This window comes from Halichoerus grypus, chromosome 11, assembly GCF_964656455.1.
Source record: "Halichoerus grypus chromosome 11, mHalGry1.hap1.1, whole genome shotgun sequence".
Lineage (NCBI taxonomy): Eukaryota > Metazoa > Chordata > Mammalia > Carnivora > Phocidae > Halichoerus > Halichoerus grypus.
In genome coordinates, this window is record NC_135722.1 from 7,983,962 (window position 1) to 8,004,500 (window position 20,539).

The 20,539-nt window shown below is 62.7% G+C and overlaps 1 protein-coding gene across 1 annotated transcript; it reads right to left on the reverse strand.

Moving 5' to 3' along the window:
- Positions 1–1,921: 1,921 nt before the first annotated feature.
- On the reverse strand, positions 1,922–17,488 carry PLCB3 (phospholipase C beta 3). The gene is made up of 31 exons (XM_036100365.2): positions 17,259–17,488; positions 14,707–14,784; positions 14,375–14,443; positions 14,146–14,286; positions 13,823–13,902; positions 13,688–13,741; positions 13,524–13,599; positions 13,316–13,416; positions 12,630–12,796; positions 12,393–12,539; positions 11,232–11,472; positions 10,964–11,048; positions 10,695–10,881; positions 9,700–9,905; positions 8,762–8,858; positions 8,589–8,673; positions 8,170–8,294; positions 7,562–7,716; positions 7,304–7,465; positions 6,569–6,668; positions 6,375–6,479; positions 6,086–6,177; positions 4,670–4,823; positions 4,519–4,554; positions 4,232–4,424; positions 3,630–3,771; positions 3,462–3,538; positions 3,257–3,346; positions 3,075–3,132; positions 2,610–2,696; positions 1,922–2,523 (listed from the first exon to the last, which is right to left on the reverse strand). The coding sequence occupies exons 1-31, from the start codon at positions 17,355–17,357 to the stop codon at positions 2,320–2,322; spliced, it is 3,693 nt and encodes a 1,230-aa protein (XP_035956258.1). The 5' UTR covers positions 17,358–17,488; the 3' UTR covers positions 1,922–2,319.
- Between the last annotated feature and the right edge of the window lie 3,051 nt (positions 17,489–20,539).

A 20,539-nucleotide genomic window follows, 5' to 3' on the forward strand; every position in this document is an offset into this window, starting at 1 on the left:
GCTAATTGGGAGCTGCAAGCCGGCCGGCCGCCGGAATTCCGCACTCTGCAAACCGTGCCGCCGTTCCCCAGGGAGGGTTATTTGTTCCTATTTGGGTCAGTCCTTTCAAATAGCTACTGTGTGGCCGGCCTGGAGCCAGCTCTGTCCAGGGAACTGGCAGGACGCGCGGAGCAGGGGAGGGGGCGACGGAAGGCTGGGCCCAGGGCTGTGACTGGACTGATCACTAGGGAACTGAGAATCTTCCCCAGGACCTGAGAGCAGAGCTCGGAGCTCAATTCCAGAAAGATTTATTGGCGCCCCCTATAGACCAGCCAGCACTTGGGACCGGTATACAGAGATGAATTACGCCACAGCTCTGCCATCAGAAGCTTCCTGGCGGCCGGGGGAGAACCAGCCTCTTAGAGTGGAGTTACCGCCAGCTAAGTGCTGTAACAGGGACTCAGAACCGGGGTGAGGGCGGTTCCCTCTGGCAAGGGGAAGTCCGGGAGGGCTTCAGGGAGGAGGTGAGTTAGCGCTGGGCCTTGAAGAGAGAGATGGAGGAGGGAGTGGTCATTCCCTGTAGAGAAAAGAGTGGACCCATGGAAGGATGGGGGGTGGGCAGCAGAGGCCAGGATTCTGAGGGGGCTGGAATGTCATCCCCGGGCGTTTGGAGTTTAGCCGGGCCTTTGAGGACCCAGGGACTGACATGGAGTGTTTCTGTAGGTAGAGACAAGGCAAATCAGGAAGATAGGCCTTGGTGGCTGAGGGGCCTGGCCACGGAATACAGTAGGCCAGGCCTACTCTAGGGGACAGGACCAGGCCTGACCACAGACGCAGGGAGGGTTTGGACAATGGTATTAACCCTGAGGGAGCAGGGCAAAGGGGAGAGGCCCCCAGCCCTGGGAAGGGCCAGCTCTGGAAGCCCTTGCTCTATCGCCTCCCCACCCTATCTGTTTGCCTGAGGCTGCAGCAAAAACAAAGAACGAAAACACTCAATTGGCAGGAGATAAGCCCAGATAAGAGGCTGCCTGCCTCTGGAGGAGGGAGGTAGTCAGCCCGGGAAGCCCCAGGAAGCTGGGAGAGGCCTTGAAGAAGTGCCAGCCTGACCCTGCAGCAGAACCTAGCCGCACCCTCGCTGCGGGGTCTCTGCCACTCCACGCTGTCCCGAGGCGGAAGACAGTCTGTCATAGCGGGTCCAGGCCCGCCCTGCCTCCGGGTCAGGACATCTTGACTTAGCTGTGGCCTGGCACATGTGACTTCTGCTCTGGGCCTCAGTTTCCTCATATGTAAAACAGGCATAACGTCTCCCTCACAGGGATGAGGGGGATGCTGGGTCTCCTGGTCCCTGTGAGCGTCTGTGACGGTCAGCTTCCCTTCTCCCAGGGGTCACTACCAGCCCCCCCCCCATTTGTATCACTGAGAGCCCGGGGCCCCTGATGGTGGACAGGTTCTGAGCGGACCAGGTCCATCCCCGATTAGAGTCAACTGCCTGCGAGGGGCCCAGAGCAGCCTCGGCGGAAGATGCTGGGCGCTTGGGTCATTATCAGGCGACAGGAAGGGGGGGCAGGGAAGGCTTCCTGACGCAGAGGCCTGAGCCTCTGTGAAGGGAGGACAAGAAGAGCCCATGAGGGAGAAAAGAAATGGGAGTTGGCGGGGGGGGGCAGAAGCGATGGGTCGGGGACAGAGGGCATAAAGGCGGGAAAGCCTGGGGGAGGCCACTGGATGTCAGGTCATTGTGAAGATCTGCAAGGACCCAGGCAAGGAGGTCTCAAGGTTGAAACCCAGCAGCCCTCCACTGGGGGCCTGACCTCAACCCCACAATGCCCACCAGCCCACTTTATAGATGAGGAAACCAAAGCCCCAGGAGAGCAGCGGAGCCAGGCCCAGGGCCCAGGGTCCTCTCCAGAACTGCCCCCCACCCCAAACCACACTGCACACAGGGTCCCTGAAATCCACTTTTATTCATGTAAAAAAAAATTCCCAAAGAATAGAGAAAGCATGTGACCCCCTACTTCCCAGAGCTCAAAGTCTCTGCCAGTGTTCCCCGGGGAAGTGAGGGAGACAGCTCCCACTCTGGGGCGCGGGTATCATGGGAGGGCGAAACCCTTGCGGCCCACAGTGACCCAGCACCTTCCTTAGGACTGAAGGCAGGAAGGAGGGGCTGGGGACGAATGGGGCCCCAGGAGGGTGAAAGAAGGGAGTTAGTGTGGGGTGCTTGCCCCAGTTTAAAAAAATAAAATTTCTAAAGATAAAAAGTTAAAAAAAAAAAAAAAAAGCATTAGTGTCTTAGCTTCCTGCCCTCCCAGCACCCGTGCGGCGGCCACCTCTTGCTCAGCCAGTTCAGAGCTTGGTGTTCTCCTCTTGGCTCTCCGAGTCAGCGCCAGACAGGTGCCCACCGCTCCCAGGTGCGTGCCCGTTGCTGGCACAGGCCACCAGATGCCCGTCCCCCAGCGCCTCCGGCGTCTCGCCCAGCAGGCTCCGGCGGATCTCCTGGGGCAGCCTCGCCCGCTGCTCCTGACACTCCCGGGCCAGCTGGGCCAGCAGCTGAGGGAGGAGGAGGGAATGACACAGGCGAGGCCCGGCCACCCGGCGCTCTGCCCGCCCGCTGCCCGCCTCCCCCCAGGCCTCACCTTGGGCTCCTCTTCTACCAGCTGCTGTAGGGCCTGCTGCTGCCCAGCCGCGAGGCGCTCATGCCGCTGCTTCTGGGCCTCCTCCAGCTGCAGGGGGGCGGGGGTGAGGGCTGGGCTCGGCCGAGGGTCTCTGAGGGAGGGGCGGGGAGGGCCCTCGGGCTCTGGCTGCGCACAGAGGTCAGGCAGGGGCAGGCTCCCAGGACTGGGGGGGGGGAGCAGGGGTCTGAGGTGACCCTTATAGCAAAGGTTCCGGACCCAGAGACTCCAAAGCCATGAGACACTGTTGTAGACGGTTAGCTCTGGATACATCAGGGCCGGAGAGGGCCCAGAGGAAAAGGCTCTAGAAGTCCCTCTAGGGCAACGTAGCCACACACAGGCAGGCCAGGCACTGAGGAGACAAGTTCCTCATGACTGAAGGAAGAGAGGGGTGGGCTGGGGCCAGGGTGGCACCTGAGCCTCACTCACCCGACGGATGGAGTTGACCGACTCGGTGATGTGCCGACGGTTAATCTCTGTCAGTTCCCTGCAGGGAGAGAGGAAGAGGGGGCTCGGTGCCTGGCCCCCAGCCCTGCCTGCCCAGCCCCCAACGGCCCCCTGCCCCCAGCAGCTGCCAGCCCTCCAGCGGCTCCCGGCCCCAGGGCCCTTACGCCTCCTTCTTATGTTTCTCCCTTGTCTTGGCCTCTGAGATACTGTTGTGGCGCTTCCTGTCCAGAATCTTCTGCAGTTCCTTCTTCTCCCTGGAAGGGCCAAGTGGGGGTGGAGAAAGGGTCAATGGCAGGTCCGGGGGCTCTCCTCTCCTCCGAGCACCAGGGAGTCCCCTGCCCCACCCCCCACAAGATCTCCTGCCTTCACCTCTCGTTCATCTCCTTCAGCCTCTTGAACTGAGTTGTGTGAGCATCCAGGACAATCTCCCTGAGCCGCTGCTGAGCCTGCGGACACAGGTGGCCAACAGGTGACCCAGGCTGATGCCAGCTCTGTCCGGGAGGCAGGCTGTCCCTCGCTGCCACACGCCCACCTCACCTGTCTCAGGTGCTCCAGCCTCCGCTCAGCCTCTGTATCCGCCTGGGCCTCCCTCAGCTCCAGCAGACTCTGCACCTGTCTCTTCTGGAATTCTTGATACCGCTTCATCTCTTCCTCCTCCTCCTTCTCGTTCTCCCCGCCTCTGTAGGAAGAATCCCTCTGGGTGATCCTCAGGTTGTCACCTGGACTTGGGCTGGGAGGGCAGTGGCGGACAGGGCAGATCCCAATAGGCAATGGCAGAAACCAGCCCGGGGGCGGGGGGGGCGGGGGCAGGGTCTGTGATGCCAACAACCAGGCCCATTAGCTCCGGGGGAACGAACTCTGGGAGCCTGTAGGGGCAACAGTCTCTGGGAAGACAGGCTGCTCGTGGGGGACTTCAGCCGAGGCGCGGCTCCCTGGCAGAGGATGGGGCCCATGTGGAAGGTTCCTCGATCTTCCTTACACCAAACCTTGACTCCCCGGGGGTCAAGGGGCAGCCCCTGGCCATCCCGCCGTGCCCACCCCACCCCCGGCCCCCAGTGAAAACCCCCACAGGCGCACACACCCTCGTAGTCACCCCAGGACACGCCGCCCACGGGCGTGCGGGCAGGTGGGACACTCACAGGACGCCCGGCCGCTGGTGGCATTTGCTCTCCGCCCGGGCCTGGGCCAGGCCGTCGAGCAGCCGGCGCGTGAGGGCCACGGCCTTCCGCTGGTGCTTCTTGTGCAGCTCCCGCAGCTCTCGCTCCTGCCGGCTCCGGAGCTTCACCAGCGCCTTGTGGCCTCGGAGCTCGTCCAGCGGGACCGGGGCCACCTCTGCGCAACAGAGCAAAGGTGGGCTGGGTGGGGGCGGGCGCAGGCCAGCCCGCAGGAGCACCCCACTCCCCTCCGGGACAGCCCCGCCCCACACCTGAGAGGAGACTGGCGATGAGGTCGTCCCGCTGCCCTGCAGAGAGAAGGCAGGGCTGTGAGGGGTGGGGGAAGCACAGCAGAGCTACCCCCACACCCCCCCATCCCCCAACCCGTCCCCCATCCTCCAACCCGCCCTGGCCGCCCCTTACCTGGGCTGCTGAGGGAAGAGCTGGTAGGGGACGTGGTAGGGCCTGGGGGCCGGCGCGGGGAGGTGTCCAGCGGGCTGGGTGTGGGATTTGGGGTCAGCTGGGACCCAAGCTGCTGAGGCTGAGTCTCCTGGCAGGTCTCTGGGCCAGCCTGAGCCTGACGGGGAGAGAGCAGAAGGTTCTTTCCAGAAATGCTGTTCTAACCTCCCAGGGCTCCCCAGTGCCCCCGGTCGGCTTCCCCTCAGCCCGTCTGGCCTGGGCTCCTCGTCTATCATATGGGGCTGTTGGAACAACTACGAAAGAAATAAGAGAGCTCAAATTTCAAAACCCCTTTTCCACGCGGGGTGTGGAAAGGTAACATGAGATCGTGTCTCTCGGATGCCAGGCCCCATTGCGTGTGCTCGGGAAACTTCCAGATTGTTCAGGAAAGCCTTGGCCCCACCCCAAATTTCCTCCCTCTCCAAGTCCCCCCTCCAACCTTGCCCACAGCTGCTCATCTTCCTCGTTGCTTGGCTCCTGATTAAATCAACGAAGGAAGTGACCGCAGAGTGGGCACTAGCCTCTCCCGCTAACAGCTCCAAGCAGCCTCTCTCTCCGCCTGCCACAGGCCCCGTGGGACTGGGTCTGGACGTGCGGGCAAGGCTCTGCTCCTGACCCCTCCCCACAGAAGCCACTGCCTGGCTCCTGGCTCCCAGGACCCCGGGTTTTAAAAGCTTCTGTGGCTTCCAACTGCTTCGGGGAAGCAGCCGAACCCTGCACTTCAACTTTGACCCTGCTGCCATTGGAGGAATGCCAGCCCAGGTCTGTCCTGAAAGCCTCTCACAGGCAAAAGGGGTAGTTCCCACATCCTTAACGTGTGGACAGTAACCCTGGGCTGCTGAGCTCACTGAGTCAGAGAGACCAGAAGCCCCACATCATGCCGGTGTCGGAGCAGAGCTGAGGGTTGAAGGCCCAGCTGGAGAGCCTCAGCGTTCCCGTGTCTACACTGGGGTGGCAGGACCAAACTCAGGTGGTGCGGGGAGGATTATATGAGTCGAGTGGGTGAAAAGAGCTCCCACCCGGCCAGGCAGAATCTGGCGCGCGGCACTCACTTGGCTTTATTATGTGGTCTGGATGAGAGAAGCCAGAAAGGGGAACCAGCCCTCCCAGCAGAGGGTGTGGGTAAATGCATCAGGTTGGCATCTGCAGTAAGGCAGTGAACAGCCCGACTCATGGGGAGAGGGGCCGGAGCCCCAGCTGGGACTGGGATGGGGCAGTGCAGGCAGAGGAGAGTGGGGAAGGCTGCAGGGTGCTTTACAGGACCTGGCCCGGAGATCAGCCCTCACCGCACCCCCCCACCCCCACCCCCCCAGCAGCCCCCAGGGTCCAGGTCAGCCTGAGCCTGCTCCCCCGACCTGCCCCTGACCTGCCCTGGCTCACCTCACTCTCCCCAATGAGGGCGGCCAACTGCTTGGCCCTCTGGTCCATCAGGCTAACGTGCTTGATGGGGTTGATCAGGGCCTCAGCGTAGTCTGGGTGGGGGCGGAGGGCAAGGGTTTCAGAGACACAAGCCCCAAGGCCACACCATCCCCGCCGTTCTGGTTCCGTGGAAGGACCACAGAACCCACCCTCAGGTCTGTTCACCCCCCACAACGGCTGTCCTGGTTGGCGCCCCCGCCCCCTACCCCACCTGGCCTGTGTCTCCCCGCCCCCCCCCCCCCCAGCTCACCCTGGTGGTCGTCGGGAATGTAGTCGGAGGCCTCGGTGTAAATGAGCAGGGCTGGCAGGCAAAGCGGCTGGTTGGCCTCGTTCCGCAGACAGATGTAGTGGTACCCTGCGAGGATGGGGCGGCAAAGCGGCTGGGCCCCACCAGCCCCCGCCCCCCCACTGCCCCTGCACTTCCCAGAGCCCAGACGGCCTCACCTGAGCGGATAGCCGAGACAGGCAGAATCCGATGCCCCACGAACTTGCCGCCCTCCTCGAAGGCCGCGACGCGCAGCGAAGCTAGTGTGGGCAGCACCACCTGAGGGCCCAGACCGGCGTTGAGCCTCACTGCCGCCCCGTGGCCGCCCCATGGCCGCCCCGTGGCCGCCGTGTCCACTGAGCCACGACGGACGGCTGCCACTGAGGCCGGCGCTCCGAGCGGACCCTCCGACCAGCTGAGCCAATGACCGCCCGTCCGTCAGCACTGCCGCTCAGCCGGCCGTGAGGAGAACGGGCAGACCCCTCCAGGCACCACTCTTGACGGGACAGGTTCAGGCCTCGCCAGCTTAGGAACTGGACTGGGAGCCCTGGGTCTGGGGCACAGAGGTCCAGTCCATTCGGGAGGCCAGGACGAGCCGGTGTGAGCTTGCGCCTGTGAGCGCAGACCGGTCCTTCCTGCCTGGGCGATGGGGCGGGCTACACCCTCTCCTCACAGGGGGCTGCGGGCCCTCCTGCTGTCTCACCTTGCTGTCCTCTTCTCGAAGCCTCCAGAGGGCAAGGAGCCCGAGCCCGACCCTGGCACGCGCAGGGCCTACATGGGGCCTGGAGGTGACAGGCCCAGGCTCGAGGTCCCTCGGCACCCTGCCTTCCGACCCCTGAGCACTACCCGCGTGCCTGCTTGCTGCTCCCCCTGCCAAGAGAGGCTGGCAGGGCAGGCACGGGCGCCAGGCTCACCTTGGGGAAGTCAAAGGGCTCCTCGTCCCACACGGGATTGAAGGAGTTCCCTTGAGAGGTCCGAGTGCGGTACTTGCGCCGCGTGTCCACGGGGAGGCCGAACATGTCCACCTCCACGTAGATGCCCACCTTCCTGTCGGAAAGGAACTGTCCCGAGATCACCTGGGGGGGGGGGCGGAAGGCAGGACAGTGAGGCAACTGCCCAGAGTCCCACCCCCAGGACAGCCCGCCAGAGCCGTCACTGCTCCCTGGCTCCACCTTGACCCGCAAGGCATTGGCCACGATGCCGTCCACGATGACCTCGGTGAAGGGATCGAAGGACTTGTCTGGCCGCCGCATGAACTCGGGCTTGAGCAGGTAGCCACTGCGCCCGTTGTACTCAAACACGCCTGCGTTGAGCTGCATCGCCACGTCTGGGGGTGACAGGGGGAGGCCGAGGGCCAGCAAGGCCAATAGGGTGAGGAGGCAGGAAGGACAGTTCAATGTAGAGGGAGGATGAGGGGGCATTAGGGTCAGATCAAATGGGATCAGGGGTCCAGACTCAGGAAAGATCAGACAGGGGGAAAGTCTAGGGTCAGCCAAGGTCAGGAGGTGGGGTTTGCCCAGGCCTTGGTTTTCCTGTCCCGGTTCCACCTCAGCTGCTCTTGTCCCGAGAGCTGGTCTGGAGGGTCAGCGTCCCCCCACCCCCACCCCATCCCATGTCAGAGGCTGCCAGGAGGAACATGTCAACACTTGAGGTGCCTGACGGTGGAACGGGCTACCCTGGGATTAGAGAGTCAGAGGTCCCTTCAGACAACACGGGCAGGGTCACCGAGCAGAAGTCAGTGAGGTTGGAGGCCAGGCAGTCGAGGCAGGCTAGTGCTCACCCAGGGTCTGGAAGTTGAGCGCAACAAGCTGGCAGCCGACGTTCCAGAAGAGCTGGGGCATGTAGTTGGACGAGTCCACGCGGGTGCCCTTGGGGTAGATGCGGCTGAGCTGCTGTTTGTTGTATCTGAGGTTGGCGGTCAGGGGCCACGTCGTGTACTGGCCCCCGCCTCCTGGCCGGCTCGCCAGGCCCATGCTCCGCTCCTGTGAACCCACTTCCCGGCCTTTGCTCTAGCTGCCCCTCTAGCCCCCTGCCTCTCGGCCCCGCCCCTGAGCAGTTTCCCAGGCTAGCCCCAAGCCCAGACCAGGGTGCTCGAGGGTCAGGACCCTGTGCGGGTGGCGGAAGTGGGGTCAGAACATCTGGGCCAGCCTCTGAGCACCCCCATCCTGGTCGGCCAGCCCTGGCAGTGTGGAAGGATACTCCACAAACTCCATGGGGCTCTTGGTCAGTTGCTCCATGGCCTTGGTTTCCACGAAGGATGACATCTCGAAGCATTTGTTCCTTTCTGGGGGGCGGGGGGGGAGGAGTGGGAGGGGGTCAGGCCTGGAAAGGCTGGGCTGGCTCCTGTTCCCACCGTCTCCTACCCCACTCACTTCGAGCAGCCTCAAATGACTTGAACTTGACGGGCTCGATGTAGTTGACGAGTGTTGACATTTCCTCGGTGGCATTGACCTCACTGCTGGCAGTGCCCTGCGGCCCCCAGACGAAGGGTCAGCAGTGCCATGCCCCCCAACCCTCAGCTGGAAGTTCCCTCACCTGCCCCCTGTCAGGAACGAGGTGCTGACCCTCTGCCCGCCTCTGCAATCACACTGCCCAGTGGCTCTCAGCAAGGGCCCCAGTCCCTCCGGCCTGTCAGTCCTGGTCCCATCCCCTCTGGGGCCTTGCCCTGGACCCTACCTTCCTCCTTTGCCTCCTGCCTCCCTGATCCTTGGAAGCTGGAACTCCTCACCCAACCCCAGGGACTCAATGATTCCCATGCAGATGAGCCATTATTTCTAACCACCATGCTGCTATCTCCTCTCGGTGGCCCACCAAGAGCCCTGACCTCAACACCCGCAATGCTGAACTTGGCCACCCCTGCTCACACCCTTCCTCACTCCAGGCCCCTCCCAAACCTGACCTCATGGATCCACCTTCTCCGTCACCTCCACTCCTCAGAACTCAGCACTCCCTTGTCTTACACTGCCCCTTCCTGTACTCTCCAGTCCTGCCACAGGGTCTTTGCATATGGTGTCCCTCTGGCTCAGGTCCAATTGCCCAACCTCCCTGCCCAGTCAGTCTCCCCTACTTCCCCCCAATTCTACACCCTAACTTGCCCCTCCCCAGCCCAGTCACGAGCATAATTTCACTTGCTTCCATGCCTGTTTACCTCAGACCCCTTCTCCCCCCTCCATACATACACCCCCTGTGGACTCCAGGAGAACAGGGCTAGCATCTGATCATGGCCAGACCCAGCACACAGTGGGTGCTCAGCAAACGCCTGGGTAATTAAGCCATGCTCCCTCTCCCTCTTCCTGCCTACAGGGCTGACCTCATCCGTGGTGGGCTTTTTAGGATCTGTCTGTTCTTCCTCTTCCTCATCTTCCTCCTCATCCTCACGGTCAGCAGATCCAAGAGCATCAGGGCCCCGCTGTAGCCCGTCCTCGCCCAGAGACTTCCGAGGCTCCAGGTTGGGCTTCTCCAGACCCACCTCTTCCCCATTGCTCAGGCCTGGGCAGCTGTCAGAGCTGGGGGACCCTGCAGATGATGGGGCCAGAGGGGGTCAGGACAAACACAGACACTCGGGAGCCAGGAGGGGTTGTGGAGGTGACTCAGTGGGGACGTCGAGGGGTCATCTCAGGGCAGGGTGGCTCGGGGAGAGAGCAGAGGTCACGAGTTGGATGGTATTAAACCCAGTAGTAGTGCACAGGGGTCATGGGTCAAAGGTCAAGGTCCAGAGTTATATCCATCAAAGAGGCAGGCAGCGTGGCTCAGAAGGGTGAGAAGCCAGGATCTGGGGTCCAACTGCCTTGGCAGTGGGGGTAAAGGATGACACAGAGGGGTTGCAAGTCAGGGGTCAATCAGAGCCACACCCAATGAGGAGGCTTAGTGGGGTGAGCGGTCAGGGGTCAGATATACAGGGGACTTCAGTAAGGTGAGAGATCGAGGGTTAGCTAAAATTATAACCAGTTGGGTAGAGAGGCTCAGAGGAGGTCACAGGACAAGGGTCAGAGGTCTGAGGGTCACAGCCAAAGCATGAGGATGTAGTTCACGGAGGCCAGGGGTCAGAATTCAGTCATAATCTGGTTGTGAGGTGGGAAGCTGAGGTTGGGGGATCAGGAATTGGATGGAACCCAATCCAGTCGGGGTGTAGTTTAGTGAGGTCAGTGCCTGGGGTCGGGGGTCAGAGGTCCCCTCCTCAGCTGAGAGGCTTGGTGAGGAGGGAGGGCAGGTTGGGAGCAGAAGGAGGGTCGCCAGGGTGGCGGGGCTCAGTGACGTGAGAGCTCAGGGTCGGGATCAGGGTCGAAGGCTGGGCCAGGGCCGTACCGAGCTGAGGTGAGGAGGGCTCAGTGGTGGCAGAGCCCTCGCTCAGGGCCGAGTTGCTCTGCTCCAGCGGCCGCTTGCGCACAGAGCTGTTGGGGACAGCAGTGCTGGGCCGGTGTCGCTTCTTGTTCTTCACCAGGATGCGGCCCATCAGGTCCTGGGGGCTGGGCAGGGGGACGCCTGCGGCCAGCTGGTGGGCACAGACAGGTCAGGGCCCGCCGGGGTGCCCTCACCCCCCCACCCCACCCTGCCACAGCTCCAAGCCCTCCTACCGGGTACTTGTCCAGCGGGTCGATGAGCAGCGCGTCCCCAAAGATGGAACGGCAGTACTCGGCCATCTTGGCCTGCTGCTTTGCCCTGTGGGGCCAAGGTCAAAGGTCAGAGAGGGGGGTCGGTAAGGCTGATGTCCCCAGGGTAGATCAAAGGCCCTCAGGGTCAGAGGTCACAGGAACAGTCGGACAGTGCCATGGTGGGATGGCTGCCTCTGGGCCGATGGGGTGGGGGTTGGGGTGGGGTCCCCCAGGTCAGGGGCCCACTCACGAGTCCACATGGTTCTCGAAGGAGAGGATGACGGGGTAGGGCGAGGTCTTGAAGGCGGTCTCGGCGATGGCCTCGAGCACATCCCGCAGCGGCACCTCCGTGGTCATGGTGAAGCCGTGGGTGATGAAGGGCTCCTCCTCGGGCGGCCGCCCTTTCCACACGTCCAGCTCCACGCAGCGGCAGCCCCACAGCAGCGCCTGCCGGTACATCTCCACCGACGAGGTCCCGGCCAGCTGCCCCGCTGGGTACAGTGACCCTCAGACCTCAGACATCACCACAGCCGCCCGGCCAGCCTGGCTCCTCGCCCTCCTCCCCAGGCCTGTGCTGAAACCAGCCACGCTGGAGACGCAGAGGCCCCTGTGGCGGCCCAGCCCGGCCCTGGCACGCTGTCTGGCCAGCCCTCGATCACTCCTTAATTCACTGTGGAACCAGCACCATCTCTCCTGCAATCCCCCAAGGCCGGGCCCCGGGCCTGCCACCCAGCCCTTGGCATGCGTCCAAGCTGGGCAGAGTCAGCATCCAGCGGCGCTGGCTGATGACTGGTTCCTCCTCCAGGACTCACCCTCTCGCGGATAAACACCTGCTGCCCCCCGCCCCCCCAGCTACTGGCCTGAAGGGGGGAGTTGTCCCCAACGTCCCCATGGCCCCTCATTTCCCTCTCCTCCTCCCACCGCCTGCCGCTGCCCCGCACCGGCCTCCATCACCTCCTGCCTGGGGACAGTAGGCCCTTCCCTGCCTCCCATCCAATCTCCGCAGAGCTTGTCACTCTTCCCAAAACATACCAGGTCTCATCACCTCCCCTCCAGAAAGCCTTTCCTGCCCACTTAGGATAAATCCAAATTCCTTCCACGCCCTGGTCTAGCCCTGCCTCCTTTTCTCACTCCCTCTCACCTCTACCTGCCCCAGCACCCACCCTGCCTCCGGCCTCCTTCCCGCTGAAGAGCACCAAGGAGTCTCCTGCTCCCGGTCTTCAGTGCTCCTTCCAGACCACCCAGGAAAGGCGCCCGTGCAGAGAAGCCCCGCTCCTCCCCGAGGTAGACTGCCTGTTCCTCGCCTGCATGCCTAGCACTGGCCACCCCCAAAGGAGGGAAGCTATGGAAGAGGCAAAGGGCAGAGGGCACGGAGGCCACCACCCCAGCTGCCCGAGGGGGGCTCGCTCACCTGTGAGATAGGTGTTGTGTGAGGAGTTGATGAAGTAGGCGCTCAGCGGCTGGGTCATGTCTGCGCTCAGATCCAGGGCCTCCAGGGGCAGGATGCCATTCTCCTCACCTCCCAGGTAGCGGCTGAAGCCCTCCATGGACATCTGGTCTGGGGGACGGGTGGGGTCAGCAAGCTCAGCTGGGGCTCCTCCCGCTGCCACCCCCCACCCCCGCTCTGACGGGATCCCCACGGGCTCACCTCGCTCCAGGAACTGCTGGTTGGGCTCATACTTCTCAATGAGCAGCCGGGCCTGGGAGGGGCGCAAGGGTGGGTACAGCACTTCGTTGAGCCTCGGGTCCCGTTGCTTCTGGTTGATGAAGTCCATGAGCTGCTCCAGCGTCAGGTATGGCTTGCCCTTGGCGCCTCTAGACCAGGCAGGAAGCTGGGTCAGGCTGGAGCCTCACCAGCCCCTGCTCCACGCCCTCACCCTGGGAGCGGGAGTCGGGAGGTTGGTGCCTGGCTCTAGCACCTGCTCACTGGGACTTGGGCAAATGGCTGTCCACTCTGGGCCTCAGTTTTCCCATCCCCTTTCCTAACCACGAGGTGCTGGCATTGGCATTAACAAGGGCTTTGGAAACCCCCAAGGGTTTGGCCTGCTAGGCCTGCTTCCGGACCCTGGACCCAAACTCAGCTCCAGTGGTCACTTGCTCTGTGAGCTCAGGCAAGTCCCATAGCACATCCAGCCGCCCGGTCCCCTGCCCGGCGTAGGCTGATACAAGTAACCCCAGCAAAGGGCCAGCACAGAGCAGTTCATAGCACGGCCCCAGTCCCGGCCCCCCGGGACCCCCAGAAGCTCTGCTTCCCCTCACTGTGCTGGAAGGGAATGCCCGCAGAGGCCACACATAGAGCACTGGGGGCTAGGAGGTGGGCCCAGCCCTGCTCACATCTCCAGCAGGATCTTGTCAATGTCTGGCCGCAGACACAACTTATTCAGGAACCGCTCGAAGATTTCCAAGGAAAACTCATCGGGCCGGATGGACTCACTCTGGGGGGGGGAGGGCAGAAGCATGGGGTGAGAACCCAGGGGCAGTCAGCCCCAAAAGACCAGGCCCCCACCTTGATGCCCTCCCTATGTTGCCCCTGCCTCCTCACCCGGTTGAAATTGAGGCCACAGGATTCCAGTGCAGTCTCTACTCGCTTTTTATCTGCTGAAAACATCTTGAGGATACTGAGCAAGTGAGAGGGGTCAGAGTCATGGGGGCGAAGGTCACCCAGGTAGGGGCAGGAGAGAAGGTGCTGAGGGAAAGGGTACTCACTTCTTCACCGGGATCCGTCCATCCTGGTTCACCTGCAGCTTCAGCTTTGTGTATCTGGGGAGGCAGGCCAAAGGGTCACATGCTGGGCATGGCCACCCGAGTCCCCGACAGCCCGCAGGTAGGCCCGGGACTCACGCTTTTCGCAGGAAGGTGTTCCGGGAGGCGTTCTGAGCCAGGATGTTCATGGCCAGCTTGAACAGCTCCTCGGTCCAGACCTGAGGGGTCGGGAGACGGGGTGAGGGTGGGAGGGGGTGAACGGGGAACAGAGGAGTTGGCCCAGCCCCAGACCACACTCAGAATCAGGTATGATCCACAGTTAAGTGCTTAAATACTGCTTTGTCAGAGGATGATTAGAAATAGGGGCAGAGAACAGCCTAGTGCGCGACAGACGCTAAGTGACAGCTGACTCGGCAAGTGAGGCGGTGGCTCCCATGGCCGACCCTTAGGCGCCAGCCCACCTTGGCTGTGTCATCCTGCACGGCCATGAAGTTCAAGTATGTCGTATTCACCGGGTCTGGCCCAGCCACCACCGTCATTAACTTCTCCTCCAGCCGGGCGTCAGGGCCCCCAAAGCCCAGCACCTCCCGGATCTTGGGGTCCTGAGGAGTTGAAAGCCAAGGGTAAAGAGGGGTGTCCCCATCCCCCAAGGCCTCACTCCCATTCTTAGTTCGGGACCCCACCACTCACCTTGGGCAGGCGGGCATAACGCCCCGTCCGCGTGTCCCTGATGGAACTGATGTCCAGTGTGTCCACCTCCTGGGGAAACCAGATGCCAGGGTAGGTCGGAGAGGCTATGGGGCAAGAACCAAGGGCCCCCAAGATCTCCACCCAGGCCAGGGAGTGGCCACCCCCTGCTGTAGCCCCAGCCTCAGCCCCCGCCCTTAGCACTTCCTGTCCAGGGAGCCGTGGGAGAGGTCAGCCAGCAGCGGGGCCCCACCCTCCTGGGCGGGTGGGAGGGGTTCGAGGGTCTGGGCCAGGGGCCCTAGACCTGAGCAAGCTGTACCACTGCCCCCCCTCACCATGTTGGGTCCGGTCCAGTACAGAAAGAAGCCATTGGAGTCCACACGCAGGGTTACCAGGTTCCGACTGGAGGCCTCCTGGGGACAGGATGGGACGGCAGGGGTCAGTGAATGAGGGCTGTGGGCCAGGCTTGGGCCCTGGGCTCCCTCAGGCCATCCACCCCAGTGTTCCTGCCAGTGAGTGAAGATGAAGCCTCATCTAGCCCACAGGTCCTTTGGGGTTCCCCTACGGTCCTCAGGATGAAGCTCACACAATTGTCCCTGTCATGACATTTGGGGACCCAATGCCCCTCCTGGCTTCACCCGTATCTGACCCTAAGGCTCAGTCACATGGACCACTATCTTTCCCCTCCTCCGGCTTTTGCATTGTTGTTCCTTTGCTAGGATATCCTTTCTTTCCTTCCTTCTCGACCCATGAAATCTGACCCACCTCCTTGGGGAGGCCTCCCCAGAGTCGGAGCACCCTGAAACCCCCTTGAGAATATTTACAGCATGAAAGCAGAGGGTTCGGAAGTCTGACTTCTACAGCTCATGTGTCCCTCAGGGCCCCATGACAACCAGTCAGCCCGGACATCGGCCTCAAAGCCCATGACCTCCCCACCCCGCACTGCACCCAACGGGAGCCTCAGTCTTGCGGCTCACCCCATCTAACAGAATATAGACTGAATCCTGCCAGAAGGGGACTCACCCTGCCCTTGGGACTGGACAGTTAATTCTGTCCTCCCTCAAACAGCCCTGCGGCTGGCAGGAGGGCCCGGAAGGGTATGCCAGCCCTATTTTCTGAGGAGGATCTGGTTGCTGGCACACTCCCAGGGCCACCCCTGTGTGACTCAGGACCAGCAGCCAAAGGGGGGGGGGGTCATCAGGGCCAGTGGCCCTCTAGGAGCTCACTCAGTTCTCCTAACATTCTTATGAAGTATATGCTATTGTTCTTCCCATCTAACAGATGAGGAGCCTGAGGCACAGGGAGGCTGTGTGGCTTGCTTAAGGTCAAGAGGAGGCCCTAGAATTTGCTCACAGGCAGTATGGCTCCAGAGTCCAGAGGCCTGGGAAGGAGGGAAGCAGGACCCCTACTAGGCTCCCAGCTCCTGGCCTTAGCTGTAACTCCACTGTGGGGACTGGGATTAGTCTCCATTTTCCAGACTCAGTTTCCTTTTTTGGAGAACTGGGGCCTGCACCAGCCCCGCCCATCTCTTTCTTTATAAAGGCCAGGAGGCCTTGGAACTTTGGGGGTGCCTGGGCCTCCCCACTTCACTGTGCTGACACCAATCCTCAGCCCCTCCCTGGGATTCCCAACCCTGCGCTGTGGCTCAGGTCCCCCAGTAGTGTGAGGAGAGGGGAGTTCTGTGGGTACTGACCCCAAGGCCTTCCCCTGCCCCTCCCCCAGTGTCTGGCCTTCAAAAACAGCCCAGGCCCCCTGCTCTTCAGCCCTAAGTCCCGGTCAGCAACCCCCACCCCACCCCCAGGGCCCTCTCCCAGTTCCCACTTCCTTATTTGGGTTTATCACACTGGAAGGAAAAGGAGAAACTTTTCCCTGCACGCAGGACTGGGGGGGAGGGGTCTCCCCTGGTCCCTGGAGCTCCCAGGCACCCCTCTAAGGCACACCTGCTACCTCAGGCCACGCCCCCAGCCCCTCCCCCCAGCTCCCACGCCTACCCGCCCCACCCAGCCGGAAAGGAACCCAGAGTCTTCCAGGCCTCCGGCCTGACTGGGAAGAAGCAGCGGGGTGGCTCAGGCAGGCCGGGTGGAGGCCCTGGGGAAGGAGGGGCCCAGGGGGCAGAGGAGGGGGCGGTCTGAAAATGGGGGTGGGGCGGAGGACCGGTCGGAGAGCCGCAGGTGGGGGCCGGGGCATCTGGGAAGCGGCAGGGCAGGTAGAAAGGGGGGGGGGGCCAAGGATTTATTGGGGTTCAAAGTCCCTGATGCTAAGAAGTGGAGAGCAAAGTTCCCCAGGGCTGGAGGAACCTGGGGGGCAAAGACTCCACTAGGGGGTGACTTGGTGCTCCCTCCTGAGCAGAGAGCTGGGATGGGCTCCTGAAGCAGGGCAAAGGGGTGCAGCAAGAATAGGGTGAAAAAGTGATGAATGGAGAACAATGTTCAGGCTAGGGCACTAGGAAGAATGGGGGTGCGCTGAGCCCGATTGGGAGCCAGGGTCCTCCAGCCAGATCCAGTGCCAGGCAATGGTCTGAGGACCAGGCCAGGGTTGGGGGAACCAGAATTAGACCGGCAGGCAGGGAGGGGTGGAAAGGGCGAGTGAAAAGACGTGTGTGTGTGGGGGGGGGGGGAACGGGATTCATTGGGGTTCGAAATCTCCGGGCCAAAGAGTGGAAAGCCAAATTTTACACAGCTGAATGGACTGGGGTTGGGGGTGGGGGACAAAGTCTTCATTACGGGCACGACTGGGGACTCAAGTTTCCGGAGCACAGCCAAGAGTGGCTTCGGGGTGGGGGGGCGCCGTGGCCAGGCCAGGCTCGGGTGGGGGTCCCCGGCGTCTGACTGAGCTTGAACGAGGGAGTCCCAGGAACTGGGTAGAACGGTGGGCCCCCCGCGCTTACCTCGTCCCATTTGATGAACTTACTCCCGCGCCTCAGGGTCTCTACCACGGTGGGCGGCTCCAGCTGCAGCGCGTGGACGCCGGGCCTGGCGCCCGCCATGGCCCGGCCGGGGACGAGTCGGGCACCCTCGGAGCCCCGACGAGGACCGACGGCGCCGCTGCTCCCTCCGCGCGCTCCCGCGCGGCCCGCTCCGGCCCCGCGGCGTCAGCGCCCGCCCGCCCGCCAGTCTGTCCCGGACCGACCAGAGAATCGGCGGGGCCCGGGCGGGGCGGGGCGGGGGCGGGGCCGCAGCGGCACCGCCCCCTCCCACCCGCGTCGGGCCCGCCCGCCCCGTGTCGGCGGCTCCCCCTGGCGGCCGGGGCGGCGACTGCAGCCCGAGGGGGGATGGGGCAGGGGCATAACAGGGCCCCCGGCGCTTCGCTGGGGGTGCTCATCCGGACTTGCCTGGGGTTGGAGGACAGAGCTTGGGGCCAGGGTGGTTGTTAGGGTGCAGCCAGAGGGACTGGGTGTAGAGGGCGTTGCTGAAGACTGGGAGGGGGTCAGCCGGCTTAGGTTTCGGAGGGGCGGGGGCGAGGGTACTACCGGAGGGCCAGGCTAGGGCCGGGGGCGCAGAGCCTTGCCCCCACCACACTCCAGCAACACTGAGCTGAGTGCAGGAAAAGCCACTCCCACCCCCCCTCTCTGCCCTCACTTCGCCTCACCCCCTCCTGCCGCAGCTCGGTTCCCTTCCCCCCCCTCCCTGGGAGCACTTAGCCAGCTAATGGGCCTCCTGCCGGCAGGCGCCCCTCCCCCGTCCCTAGCCCGGGGAGGCCGGGCGCCTGCTGCCTCCTTTAAGGACCTAAGCATCCTGGTCTTCCAGAGTAAGCCCTAGAACAGCCCCCTTCTTGTTCTGTAGACCCCCATGACTGAACCTGGACCCTGTCCCTGTGGGGCTTCCTACTGAACCCTGCGACGGAGACAACTGCTCTGCTCGTTTGCCCAGAGGGTTCAGAAGCCTCGCGGGTGTCCGCGGACAAGGGGGGTTGAGGAGGGGCTCTGCGGTGCCTGGCCTACAGCAGGTGCCCTGAAATCGGCGCTCCAGGGATGGGAGGGGGAAGGCGCATGGGCACTGGGATAGGTGGGGGCTGCAGCCCCTCCCGCAGGGCTTGGCTGGGGGGGAGGGCTCCTGCCTGGGGGCCCCTGTGGGAGCCCCCCCAATACAGAGGCAGTAGCAGCAGTAGGTTTAAAGTAGAACTCATCCAGAGGGGCCAGCCAAGTCACCTAGAAACCCAGAAAGAGACTAGAGCTGGTTCTGGGGGAGGAGGGGTCAGCCAAGGAGGAGCGGGCCCTGCAGGCCCCTTCGCCCCAGGCTCTCAGACCCCTAAGGGGAGGCCCTGCCTGGCACCGGCCATCCTCAAAATCCCCACCTTGTGGGACACCAGCTCTAACCTAAGGAATCTCCTTGCCTTTGGCAGAGACCCTGTGGGGTGGGATTACTATTTACACTTGAGGCCCAGAGAGGGGAAGGGACTTGCCCAAGGTCACGCAACTTTGTAGGAGGATTTTAGCCCTCTGACTTGAAGGCTGGCTCATCCTGCCTCCACTCCTTGCCCTTGAGGAGACAGAGAAAGGGGGGCAGGACGTGTGATCCCCTCATCCTCTCTCAAAAGAAGAGCAGAGCCATACCCTTGAGGGATCCAGAGACCACCGGGTCTCACTGGGCAGAGCCATGCAGGGTGGAGAGTGGCAGCCTCTGCTCCCCCAGGCATGGGTTCAAGTCTACAGCAGAACCCAGCCCCTCTGTGCCTCAGTCACCTTGTCCAGAAGCTGGAGATTGCGGGGGCATGAAAGAAGCAAATGGGTACAAGATGACCCCTAGCTGCAGGCAGCTGGACATATGATGAGTGGCTAGCAGACTGGGAGGCATCAGGGAGGAAGAGGAAAGGGCACAGATCCGCTCTGGGGCAGAGGGCCTGCCAGCCAGTGCCGGGGCTAGCAGGCCAGAGCCAGGGTTCTAGGCCTTGGACAGGGATACTTCAGAGATATGCTGGGCAGCAGCTCCTTGGCAAACAGGATGGGAGCCTGTTTCCTGAGCCTGAGCCTCTCCCTGCCCCCCCCACCCCATGTCTCCCAAGGCCAGGGTAGCCCCTATTAAAGGGCTCCTTCCTCCTCGGACACTTTCTTCCAGGCTTGATAATGGTGATAGGGTTTCTTGGCAAGCAGTAATGGTGGAAGGAAGGCAGCCTTTCCACCTCTACCCTCGATTAAGGGAGCGGTCTTGGCCCACGGGACCCTCCCTCTCCAGGGCCTCTGCTTCAAAGAGGTGCTGAAAGCAGCCTTAGCTGCACTCTGGTGGAGAGGGGGCTGGGACCTCAGGTGGGGTGGAGCTGGGGAGCCACAGTCTGAGGCCTGCAAGATGAGGCGCGGTGGCGGCCGCATACTCCAGTCCCAGGAGGGTTTAGGCAGGAGAGCAAGGGCTGGGATGTAGGCCCTCAGCACCGAGCTCTCGGCCCCCAGCCACCGGAGCTTGGTAGAATCAGCCCCCTGGAAGAGGCTCAGAGCAGGTAAGCGACTTGCTCACGGCCTCCCAACGTGCTGGGCAGAGCGAGGATTTGAACCCAGTTCTTCCATTCTGAGGGTCTGTGCAGGGCAGCCCAGCCTCCCACAAGACTGCAGGCCAGCATGACCATGTTCTCAGGGTGGGTGGCCATGGCAAGGGACCGAACGAGCAGAAGCAGTGGGGATGGAAAGTGGGAGTGTCAGGAAGAGGATCCCCAGTTCCTCCCCACCCTGCCCAGAGAACCCCCAGGAGTACCCCAAAATTTGGACATGACAGGAGGCCTTCACACTAGCCCTCAGGGCAGGAGGGATAGGAACGCCGTCACTTGGGCTCACAGCATCGAGGGCTGGGACCTGGATCTTTATGGCCTGTAGGCTCCATTCCCACAGCAAGTTATGGTATATATATCTCCCCTCTTAACTATGAGCACCCCTAAGGCCTGAATCAACGCTGTGGTTCAGAGAGCAGACCTGCCCTGGTGGGGTGAGGTGGGCTGTAGTAGGGAATTTGGACTCGGGTAAACTGCTCTTCCCACAGGCCAGGCTGGGAGCCAGGGGCCAGGCCAGGGATGGGGCTCCTAGTGGAAATAATGGGTCCTGCCTAATCTGCAAGAGCAAGGGTCAGCCCTCCACCAGCTCCCCAGGCTGGCTGACAGGAGGATAAGACCAGGAGAAGGGAGGGAAGGGAGGAGGCATGAGACGCGCCCTGAGAACCTGCCCCCAACCCAGGCCCCACCTGCAAC